Raw genomic sequence first — 12,640 nt, forward strand, 5'->3', positions numbered from 1 at the left:
TGGGAACCCACCTGGAGGGCGCCGATGGAAATCCGGAGTTCCAACACAGCACCACTGCTGTGAGTCAGGGAGCAGGAAACGGGGAGGGACCAGGAGGCCACCACCACCGCAGCCTCCTCCATTCAGAAGTCAGTGCACACAGAATTGTGAGGTCTACCCCAACTGCCTCTTGTTATTAAACAGCAGAAGAAAAAAGGCAAACTAAACAAAAAGAAATAACTGTATCCACAGCCTTTCTTGACAGCAGAAGACAGCTGAAAACCGCAGGAGAAAGGCCTCCTTTTCAATTCTCTCTTCAAAATCTAAGTCCAGGGGCATCTATTTGATGGAAACGTTTTCATCCAGAACATAAGTAATGTAGTTTTTTTGTTGTATTTTTTTAAAAACTCTCCAGCCTATGCAAGATATAAAGGGTGCTCCAGATCTAAGGAGGAAAGAAAACTGAATGGCGATTGACCACATTCCCAGTATTTTCGGTTCAATTCGTTTTATGTTCCTATAAACTTAATGGAAGTTATAGTGAAGGCGTACTATCTTTCACATAGCTTACTGCTCCCATGTAATCTCTTACTGCCCATGTATGCATTTGTGGGTATGATCAAAATTGTGCACTAGAGTTAGTTGTAAGTTATACTTAGTGTGATGTACTGCATCAGATCCTGTTTAGTTTCATGCCCAAGGAGGCTACAACTAATGATTAACTATGCAATGTATGTACCATTGAATGTCCCCATACCACACAGTGTGGAAAAATAGAAAGATAAATCCCCATTGAAAAGCACAGCACTTTTATTTGACTTCTTTCATCCCATATTTACTTTAATGAGATATAGACGCCCCCAAATCCGCTGTTCCTTTCCTCTCTACTCTGCCAACGTTTTCTAATTTAAGTATTGTCACTTTTCTGTAGCTTTCCAATTATTTCTTTCAAAATAATCAAATAGAGGTATTCTCTCTTCCAGTTCATAAGAAACTACAGAGTAAAAAAATGTGTGCTCAGAGAAAAATGAAAAATACACAGTGACTTTTGTAACGCCCCCCCCAACTTCATTTATCTATAGGATGGTGTTTGATAGCTTTGTGTGAGCTTTTTAAAGTTCAGCCAAGCCAGCTGCATGATCAACAGGGAGACAATAGCTCCCACACACGGGGCTGCACGGATTAAAGAACCCATCCATCAGTAAATCTGCCAGATGGCAGTGGAAGAAAGCTTGTAACTCTCTCACTTTCATTTCAACAGCAGCAAACAATGTTCAATGTTTAAAATAAACTCTTCCAGATGAGCTAAAGATAAACTCTGAGGTGGGTGGACTTGAGTTTGCGAGGCTGCAGCGCTGAAGTGTTTGATTACATTAACACAAAATCCCTGGGTAGAGCCCGCTTCTGTCAACAGAATGCTTAGACGCGAACACCTACTACATGAAGCCATTTCCTGTGCTTTCATGGGTTGGTGGCAGAAACTCGCACTGCTTTTTTCACAAACTAATAATGATTATGTATTTCTCAGTGCCTAGCATTTCCTCATCTGGAAGTGTGCAACTTCCAGATATGCCTAAAACACAAACACTGTTATATAGATCTGCACAGATAAAAATCTTTTGACTAAATTTGCTACTTAAACTTCTGTTTACTTACTTTCGTCTTATTGCTTTCATAGTAGAAAAAAGGTGCCATTAGGATTTAGAGCCATTCTGCTAATAATTGAATAACTATCCAGGTCTATGGAGTACCCCACCCCCCAAAAAATAGAAAAGAAAAGTACTGGTATTTTCTTAGGTTAGAATTTATAAAGGAAATTTGAAACTTCTTTTTTTGTTATTTTTTAAGTAGACTTTAAGACCTGAAACTTAGGACAGATCAAGCTGTGATACATCATATGTAATGTGACAACTTCTAACCATAAAATGACACACTAAAAAGTGACTCTGTTAAGTGTTTGAGACCTTATCTATTTAACATAATTAAATGAGAGAGAGAAGCAGAGTTGATAATGAAAATAAGGCTTTGGCTGCAAAAACAATCAGGACCAAATATATCAAATCATAAATTCAATATATTGGGACATTTGAAAAAAATAAAACATATTCCAAAACTTAGATTAGAAGGCTTTGGGAAAATATGATTCACTACACAGATACACTTATTGTCAGTTCCTCCAAACTGAAACGTTTCCGTCAGTGATAATTCTGTTTTATACAATAGGAGCCTTCTTATTTGAAATTAGTTAGTTACATGAAAAGTTGATTAAAGAAGAAAATCATTAATAATCGTATGCAACACAAAATTATTATTTGAATTTAAAACAGAAAATGTTCACTCATTTCCCAACTTCTGATATAAAGCCGAAGGCTTGTCTTTGTTGAGTTCATTTAGAATTTCACCTTACATTACACTCAAATTATATAGTCTATGATTTCTAGCTTTTGTGTCTTTAAAACAGAGTCAAAATTTAAAGCCACTTGCAAAGCACTGAATATAGACACTTTTTAGATTTTTAGATTTATTTTTAGTATCTGACAGTTGTTTTGGAACTTTATTCAACTGTAAGTTTCTAGTGATTTGCCTTCATTTAGTTTTTACAAAGCACTCAGCTTACTTTTCACGGAAATTCTCTTTCTCTGTATTCATATTTCATTGGTTTGCATTATGATGAATAACTTCTATTACGATTATCAACAAACACAGCTCACAGACACACACAGATTTCATCTGGTTCCCTTTGTTGCCTCCTGTGTCCCCCAAGCCTGGAATAAAGCCTGGCACATACTAGGCATTCAATAAGTATTTGTTAAATAAATGTTACCCAGCTCACTCTTCCGAAGTGCGTAACAGAACAGGTGGGAGGAGAAATGCCAGAGGTAGCTTAGAGGGGATGCTGCCCGTCTAGTGCATTCACATGCTGTGGGCATCAGTCACCATATCTTGCAAAAAGAATGGAGAATCAGTTAATACAGCAAGTCTATTAGGTGATGGTAGGTTACGAGTGCTTCTACTACACTTTGATTAAACCTGTAGTGTAGCAAAAACTCTTCCTTAATGCCTGTATAAAACTGAGCACTCCGTCTAACTTACCTCTAGGAATAAACACCCTTCCTCCAAGTTAACCTGTAACTAATTTAACTCCCTCTTGTCCGGAGAAGGTTTGTGAAACATCTGAAGCTGTTTCTGTGGGGGCCCAGCTCTTGAAGAGTGATTAGTAACATGTCCTGTCTTCAGTGTTCCTTAGCACATTTGGAATCAATTAAATATTCAAATATAGGTTCTCTCAGATCTCTGGCCAGGCCCAGCAGATTTGGGAGAGCGGGAGGTGAAGGCAGATCACCGCTGTTCTTCGTGCCAGAATTGATAGCTGGAGAGAGACTTAAAAATACACTCTCAGACTTCCTGGGTCTGTAAGCAAATAGTCCCACAAGATTAGAAATGATCTGGAGAAACAACAGGAGCCTTTTTAAGAAACAGGAGTAACAGTTTACACAGGAACTGCCGCCTTACACAGTGTCTTAAAGACAAGTAAGTGAACATATCCGGATGTTGCGTAAGTACAACAGGATAGCCCGCATGAGCCAAGCATGGCGTTTATGTTTTTAAAAACTTGTTCAAAAAAATATGTAACAGAGACTGCATGTGACCTAATAATCTTAAGTATTTACAATCTAGCCTTTTTAAAAAATGTTGCTGACCCTTGGTTTAGTCAGAAGCTCGGAGAGGTTAAGTAACTTGCCAAGGTCACAGAGAGAACTAAGCAGTGGAGTCGTTCATCAAACCCAGTGCAGTGGTGTATTTAAGCAGTGAAATGGCTTTCCCAGTTAAACGCTACTTCAACCCCACTGTATAAAATAGTTACTCTGAGTGAATTTGAGGCAGAAGACCCAGAAATCTTACTCCTTTTCAGAATAAGCTGCTTGAAATAGAAGTCAATGTTTCAAAAGATTAAGTCAATAATCAACATGAAAATGGGTTTCCAACTAAAATTATTCCATTATCTGGCACATCACATGCTTCTTTTTAACAATATTTTGCTAAGGGTGAGTTAGTATCAAAGTAACAGAATTGCTTTTTCTTATTTCCTTGCCCAGTGAAATAGTTAGAAGTCAGCAGAAGGGGGAAAGAAGAGAGAAGCAAATGGCTTAAATAATCTTCAAAATCTAATATATATAGTTATATATACTACGGCTGTTAGTCCTCAGTTCCAACAAACACCGAGTGGGAAGGACATCTTCCAAATGGCAGCTCATTTTACCTTGATAGTTGGTGTTTCCAGATGAGTTTCTAGTTTTTCATCATGATAAATTAATATATCCTATTTTATTACAGTGCCACAAGCAAGAACTCTGAAAGGCTCAACTCTTACAAAAGGCCCAAATCCCCTGAAAAGCATCAGGTATCAAAATGCAGCCAGAAAAGATGGTATTAAATGAAAAAAAAAGAAAAAGGGCTCCATTTTAATGAAGTCGAGGTGTAGGACAGATTTATTAGCTTCCATTTTTCCAGGTTGCATTCTGATGTATTTCCTGCCCATATTTCTAAATTCAGCAGGTCTCTTTGTAGGATTATTTTTTTAAAAATACGTTTTGAAGAACGTGATGCAGCTCTAATGACTACACCTGCAAGGACACACCTGTGATGATACAAACACTAAGTGTTTCTCATATTCGCAACCCAGCAGTCTAACAGAAAACAGACCTTCTATATGATCTGCCAAGATCCTGCCATTCCTAAAAAGAACTGATACTGTAACCAGATACTAGTCTTAAAAATAATAACCAATCAAGGATTACCCCTGACCAAAATGGTCATTAAATTCAGTGTAGTTCAGTCCATCCCTTACTGTTACTTCTTTTCTCAATATTACAGTTAAGACAAATAGTTAAGATTATTATTTTTTGTTGTAACACAGATGCCTACAATATTCCTACTTACTTAATACTCCTGCTTACTCAATATTCCTACTTAATAATAGCAAAAATAATTGAGTAATAATTACTTATTATTTATTCAAACATCATTCAATGTCTACTGTGTGTCAGGTACTGCCCCTGATTCTTGAGGAAGGAAAACTAGTAAGAATATAATAAAAGAATAAAATCTTTCCCTGGATAGTTCCTATCCCAACTGTCCAGCTGGGTTTGTGAACAAATAATTAGCACACTAAATTTCTAGTAAATCTGCCAAGATCAATGAAAACAAAGTAGAGTGAGAACTGGTTCCTCCTATAGGTATTAAGACAAAGAACACACTTGATGGGAATGTTAAAGGCTAAGTAGTATTCCCAGGGAAAAAGGATATTCCAGATTGAAAGAACAATATAAGGAAAGGCCCAGATTCAAGAGGGTGGCTGGTCTATATTGAGGACTGGGTTATATACAAAGGAATGGGTGGGGGGGTACTGTCCAAGACATTAGTAACTCGACCTATTTAACTTTAAATTAACATTAAATAATATTAGAAATTCAGTTCTCAGTCATATTTTAAGAACTCAGTAAACACATGTCTAGAGTCTACCATATTGGACAGTGAGGTCAGAATCATTTCTATCACTGCAGAAAGTTCTATTGGACAGCACTGAGTATAAGAGTACAAGGCAAGCCTGTGGCCAGTTCATGGAGTCTCAAAAGTATACTAAAAAGTTGAACTAGAAATGGTTTAGAAACTACTGAATTCCATAAAGTCCCTTCAGGAATAGCCTTGGAGGACTCCATCCTCACAACACTGCCATGACCTGTCTACCCATCCAACTTCCACATTTGAGTAAGTCTTCCTTTGAAGAAAGAAATTCTGTAGCTTTAAAGAAAAAAAAAAGAATTGGAAACCACCACAGGTTTTTAAGCAGGGACATGACACCGTGACACAGGCATGAGTTTTAGAAATATTACTTCTTAAAGCAGTGCAGGATATGTGGGAAGAAAAGACAGTGAGCATACCAAGATCAGTTCAGGATAATGAGATAAAGGATTAATTTCAGTGAAACTTCTAAAGAAATACATAGTTAAGAATTTGCATCAGTAAATTTATTCCAAGTAAGAATTATACATTCACACCAGGCATATTATTTCCACACAAAAACCAGCATTATGATTAAAGTACTGAACACCTTAAATATACCATAAACTCAAACATAATATTTAATCTATTTTAAATCACTGAATTCTTTAGTATTTGTAATCCATGCTTCAATTATAATTCTTAAAATATAACTGCATCACTCATTATAATTATCCATATGCTTATTATGTATATATTTAAATTATCTTTTCTGAAATTTTAGGTTCTTCAAAAGTAACCTTTAGTAACTTCAAAATATCCACATGTACCTCTTAGCAGGACTACTGTAAAACCAAAATTGTGTTTTCAAGTAGCAAGTGCCCAAGCCACACCACTCCTGATCAAAGACAGAGCAGACATCCAGTTTTATAAATAGCTCTCTTCCACTCCTTGTTCCTATTTTAATATGCCAACCATTACTTCACTGATATCCCAGAGTTTTCTTGCAACAGATTCATCCATAGCTTTGGGCAATAGTTCTTCCTCTTTACAGTCTCCAAAGTACTTTCCTGACACACCTTCTACCTCAGGTGAAGAGGCTAAATAAATCGAAGTCTGCGCACCTTCTAGGGGAGTTTTGAAAAAAGCCCATGACACCAAATTGAAAAGTGGTTTGACCAACAGTGGGATGTGTATGTGTCTCCCAAGGTTAGTCCGCACAATGCCAGGGTGTAAGACATTGACAGTGACGTTCGTGCCTTCTAAGCGGTGGGCTAATTCTCTGGTAAAAAGAATGTTAGCCAGTTTGCTCCGACTGTAACAGAAGCTTTTATTATAGCTTTGTTCACTGTTCAAGTCTTCAAAGTTGATGTCTCCGTATTTATAAAGTTTGGAGGAGACTACCACAATCCTGCTGGGAGCTGAACTTTTCAGGAGTCCAAGGAGAAGATTGGTGAGTAGAAAGTGCCCCAGATGGTTCACTCCAAACTGCATCTCAAACCCATCTTCAGTCTTCATGTAAGGGCACTGGAAGATTCCTGCGTTATTGATCAAGACATCCAGTTGAGGCTCTTCCTTTAAATGTCAAAAAGGGAACGGCAGAATTATGAACACAGGCCTTAAATGTGCCGAGAATAAAATTTTAAAAAATTCTTGCAAACTACTAAAACGCCTCTGAGTTTTCAACAATCGAGAGAAAAGAAGATGACGACTTGCATGCTTACTGGGGCCTGACCTCGTGCTTTTCATGTTACCTCATCTATTCTCAACAACTCTGTAAGCAAACTGCAGCACCCAGTACAGCATCACAGGACACCTAAGTAGCAAGCAAAAATCTTAAGATGAAATCTGACATGGATGTCCCTGTTCTTAATTAGCAAGCTAGCGTGCTCCTTTAACTGGGATTTTCAAATCGCAGCTTGACAGCCGATGTGAGCTAGAGTGGAACTACAGCAGAGAACAGGTCAGCACTGTTTATGCCCAGAGCTACTAGTATCAACACCAGGGGCAAGTTAGGGTTGCTTTATTATGCAGTTTTCTAAGGGGAAATGGCACCATGGGGGTGGAGCAACTTCAAGTTGTTTCCTTAAAACTGGGACAAGCAATAGAGAGGGTCAGGGATGCAGATTAAGACTGGAGAGAACATCGTGAATAAATCAAAGAAACAATAAGAAACAAATTAAACAGGTAATATAAAAATATCAGAAACAACGCCATGAATCATACATACTAAGTTTCACAATAACAGCAAAGGAGATGAACAGAGGAGGTAGGCCCAACAAACACCTTTAACCTCTACGATTACTCCAGAATTCACAATTCTGTTTTCCCTATAAGAAATCTATCTCTTCCAAGCTTCCAGGGGCCAACTTAGGAGATCCATACAGTCAGAATTTTGCATTTTGACCATATCTTGCATCTTTCCAGATTAAAATCCTAACATTTAGACTGTCCTCAAAGGGAAGTCTTTTCATTCCTTAATTCATGTAAGTTGGTTTTCCATCGTCCTTTCCTGGCTCCCCTGTCTCTTCTGATGGGCAGAGAAAAAGAAATGTATAACACGTTCCAGGTGTAAAGACACAGTGATGACCCACAATTAAATAAATTTGAGGTTAAATTTCAAATATCACTGGCCCTTTTGCCAAGTATAAGTGAAAAGAAAAATGTGTTAAATTTCACAACTGCTATCAGAGCCTACCTGTCAGAGGATTAACTATTTCTCATTCTGTCTAAGCACCTTTTGCTTTTCCAATAGTCAACTTCAAAAAGAAGGCAAAAGTTCACCCGTGGGGGAAAGAAAGGAGTGTTCTTTTCAGTAATCCTTTGGAAGAGTTTCCTGTATTAATCATTTCTGAGCCATCATTCTTTACTGGGCTTGTGTTATTTTAAGACTTTATCATTTACTGTTTTTTAAAATCTAGGAGATAAATGACATAAATACCAAGAATACCAACCTGTGGGAAATATACACTTCCACTTTTTTTTTTTTTTTAATTCTGGTTATAGTCACTGAACTACTGAACTTCAGAGCACAGAAATACATACTTAGAAGCAAGAGCAACTAAGTTATCTCTTTATCGCCTTAACTTTTAATTGGTTCTGTCTCAGGTGGCCAAAGTAGTAAAAACAAACAAACAAACAAACAACAAAACATAGGTATCAAGGAATAAATATACCCAGCCCCACCTACATTTTTAATGAAGAATAGGAAGACCCACTTTTGATTCTGATTCTACCAATATCTCTTATACACTATTTCTTATTTCTTAACCTATTTTACCTGATAATGAGCCATAAAAACAAAACAAAACAAAACAAAACACCCTGTAGATCTGTAACAGTTCCCAAACTGTGCATCAGGGTGCCCTAGGGAGTCACAAGGAACTCTCAGGGTGATTTGGGAGTGATCTGGAGTATTTTAAATTTTCAAGGGAAAGAAAATGATACTCTGTTCAATATCTAAAAACTACAAGCTCCAGGTGGTTCACAGCTTCGACATCATACTGTGCTATATTCCTTTTGATGATGTCATATCTTTGCAGGGCTGACTTTTTAGCAGTTGCTGTAATAAAATCCAAGTAGAATGTTAAAATCGACATAGAACAGAAATAAGGGTGGCCATGTTCCCATCTGATTCCAAAGTCTGACAAGTTGGAACAGTGAACAACAGATGCACATTTCCCATTAGTATACTTATGGTTATAATAATTATGGTTATTGAAAAATGAAAAAAAATCCTTTTTTCTTTCAGCTATGTGTATTATTTTTTCAAACAGCTACCAAGTTGTTGCATAAATATTTATTAGGTTGCTTGGACCTAATTACTTAATAAATAAACTGTAGATATTTCCTTTGGCCTAAGGGCATCATGAAAAAATTAGAAAGTTTGAGAACTTCTTCTCTCTTGAGGAGACTCAAGAGACTCCTTTTCCTATAGGCTCCTTTTCTGTGCCAACTAATTTTAAACATCACTCTTGCCTTCTTGGAAGTCACCTCTGCAGGAAATCCTTCTACCTCAATTCCAACAGAGGACATTCATTTCAGTGGAATATTTACTATCTAAACAAAGAAATCCTGCACGCTCACTGGGGCAGGCAGTAGGAGTACAGGTGTTAAAAGCAAGGACTTTAGAGACAGGTCCTGGGCAAGTTACTTAGCCTACGTATGCCTCAGTTGCCTTAGGTTGTAAAATAGGGATAATAATGCCTACCTCACAGTTACTGTAGTAATGGATGACAGTAAGGACCACGGTCACTTTAGTTTCATTAAAAAACTTTTTTTATAAAGTATCTGAAATGCTTGGAACAGCCCCTGGCACATGGCAAACCTTCAATAAATGCTAGATGTTATTTTTATTTCAGGAACCGTTTAGAGCACATGACCACTGGCATTCCAAGCTCCAGTCTATTTGGAAATTAGGCCAGAGTCCGGTTAAGGATGGCACTAATAAGTTCACTGGTGGCAGAAAGCTAAACTTCCTACTCCAGCAGGGGGTAAAACAATAATAATTGCTTTAAGGTCCTTGGCTAGCAACTTCCCCTACGTGCTCTCATGCTCTTTGAAGAGATGGCTTGGTGCAGATTCACTCTGGACAGAAGACAAACAATCCAGAGACCTGGCGGATCTCCTCCTGGGCTGTCCTCACATAACAAGAGGAAATGTTCAGAAACTCGCTTACTTTCCTCTTGGGTTCATTTTCTTCTCAACATTCTTGGAAGACAGAAGACTGTCCTACCAATTTTTCCAGCCTCCAATTCCCAAGCCGCCTCAATCATTCGATTGTTTCTACTCCTAACCTCCCTCAGTCATTCCCAAGGTCACACCCCCTCGACTCTGGGAGGTCCCTTCCCGGCTCAGCCCCCGGCCCTCCAGGCCTCACGCCGCCCGCCCAGGCCCCTGGCCCCTCCCCCGATCTCTAGCAGGCTCCCCGAGCCGCACACCTGGAGCATCTCCTGACAGAAGGCGCGCACCGAGCGCAGCGAGGCGAGGTCCAAGTGCTTGACGACAAGCTCGCCGGCCCCGCCGGAGCTGGGCCCTGGCTCGGGGCCCCCGGCCTGGCGGAGCTCGCGGCGGAGCTGACCGGCCGCCTCCTCGGCGCGCTCGAGGTCCCGGCAGCCCATGATCACTCGCGCCCCCAAGCGCAGCAGCTCTGCGGCCGTGGCGCGGCCCAGGCCGCTGTTCGCCCCCGTTATCAGCACGGTCTTCCCGTGCATGAAGCTGGAGTGCTCGCTTCCGTGCAGCCGCTGGACGCTGGGCCCCAAGAACCGCCGGGCCGCCAGCCACAGGGCCCCACCCAATGCGGCCAGTAATGCCGCCACAGTAGCCACTGCCATAGCCGCCTGGGCCGAAGGCCCACCGGCCCCTGCGCTGGACTTCCGGAGTCGCCAGGCGCCGGGGGCTGGGGCTGCCACCGGTACGCAAAGAACTCTGGGGCGCGCACTGTCGTTCCCTGTCGTCCCCTGACGTGGGGCATGCTGGGATTTGTAGTCTCCCTTCCAAGGGCACCTGATTGGTTAGGAGAGTTCAGCGCCTGGCTCGTGGCGTCTCGGTGGAGCCGGCTCCCAGCCTGAGTGGAGGGTGAGGACGGGCCCTGGGTTTTCAGTTTTCTGAGGTCCCTGCCCATGGAAATCCCAGAGTGGTGGTGGTCTTCCTCGTGGGAATGCCTAATGAATACTTTGAATTTACAAATCTCTTTATAGGCTGCTTTACAAATCCTACTCTTGAGGGCTGGCTTAGTGTGTGTTTCCATTAAGGACTCTTGGGGCTTGTTAACCCTCAGTTCAGTTTACCTTCATCCTCTGGAGAATGGTCCCTGCCGAACTGAAGTCTGAGGAAAGGCTTTTTTTTTTTTTTTTCCAACAGATGACTCTAAGAACTTAGAACTTGAATCCGTTAGAAATAGAATGGACCGGTGGTTCGCAGACTTTGGTGTCGCATCGGAATCACCTGCAGGAACTGTTAAAAAAAAAAAAAAGAAAAGAAAAGAAAGAAATTTCAGGGCTCAGGCACTGGAGTTTTGAATATATTGGAATTCAAGATGAAACCTGAGAATTTGCATTTTTAGCAAGTTCCTAGGTGATTCTGATGCTGCTGATCTGGGAACCACGGTTTGAAAACTGAAGGCCATTGTGCATTGGTCCCTATATAAGAAGTCATCCTTAAATGGTCTTATTTGACACTGGCAGTGGTACACTGGGAAAAGCTTGGACTTACTGTAAACATAGACTTAATGGGCAGGACCATTTACAAGTGTCTCCCCACAGCCTCCCGGAGAATATTAAATGTAACAACGAAGGAAAGGAGTTTTTTACACTGTAAAATGCTTCAGAAATGTCAGGGGTTATGGTAACAGCATCAACCTTCAGGCTGTAACTTCATACTTTAGACCAAGCTACTCTTAAGTTGTCATGCATTCATCTACCTGCCTCCCCCATCCAATATGTGACAGGCTCTGTGTCCTGTGAAAGTCACAAAGAAATAGGGCAACATTTCTACCCTCAGGGTGTTTACTGTCTGGTACAGAGATCTACTCTGCCCCACCCCCCATTCTAGAATCTTTAGGACAAGAGAAGAGACACACACACAACTTCCGTAGTTTGAAATAAGCTCCCTAGATAATTCTGATAAACTCTCCTCCACTCCCTTATATTTGGGAGTGATATGCAATACAAAGTCACAATACAAAGAAAAGGGATGTAATGCCGGAAGGTTTCTTATGAGTGCTGAGAATGGAGCTCAGAGAGGGGAAGGGGCACTAACACGGAGGATTAGACATGGCACCAGGAACAGAAATCATGAGGGGTAGGCCTTTATTCCACCTTGTCTGTAACCTGAAGCTGCTTCTCCAACTCATTGAGCCAGAAGCACATGCTTTCTCTCCCTCTTCCTTTCTATCCACCCACCTCTTTCCTGTCCTTCAAAGCCCACCTCAGTTCTCTTCATTTCCTGACCACTTCCAGCCCATACAGATCTCTGTTTCAGCCTCCTGTGTGACCCTCACTTGGCGCTGAGAACAAACAGCCCTCTAGTGTGGGGTATGTGAGCTTGCACATTTGACTTCCTCTAAGGGATTGTTAAAAGTTTTAAATTTTCTAAAGGATAGGATTATGTCTGAGTCTCTCTTGTGGTCTTTATATTGGGGAATGCTTAGAAAACAGGT

General features: G+C 40.5%; 1 protein-coding gene and 1 long non-coding RNA gene across 2 annotated transcripts in view; one reads left to right on the forward strand and one right to left on the reverse strand.

The window, feature by feature from the left end:
• Nucleotides 1-5,986: 5,986 nt before the first annotated feature.
• On the reverse strand, nt 5,987-10,916 carry RDH14 (retinol dehydrogenase 14). Its single transcript, XM_010947362.3, has 2 exons — nt 10,422-10,916; nt 5,987-7,056 (listed from the first exon to the last, which is right to left on the reverse strand). The coding sequence occupies exons 1-2, from the start codon at nt 10,812-10,814 to the stop codon at nt 6,439-6,441; spliced, it is 1,011 nt and encodes a 336-aa protein (XP_010945664.2). The 5' UTR covers nt 10,815-10,916; the 3' UTR covers nt 5,987-6,438.
• A 10-nt stretch (nt 10,917-10,926) lies between these two features.
• LOC123614631 (uncharacterized) overlaps nt 10,927-12,640 on the forward strand; it is a 432,359-nt gene continuing 430,645 nt past the window's right edge. The window contains exon 1 of the long non-coding RNA XR_012499249.1: nt 10,927-11,058. This is a non-coding gene — a long non-coding RNA (uncharacterized LOC123614631). The remainder of the gene's footprint in view (nt 11,059-12,640) is intronic.

The sequence above is a fragment of the Camelus bactrianus genome, chromosome 15, assembly GCF_048773025.1.
Source record: "Camelus bactrianus isolate YW-2024 breed Bactrian camel chromosome 15, ASM4877302v1, whole genome shotgun sequence".
NCBI lineage: Eukaryota > Metazoa > Chordata > Mammalia > Artiodactyla > Camelidae > Camelus > Camelus bactrianus.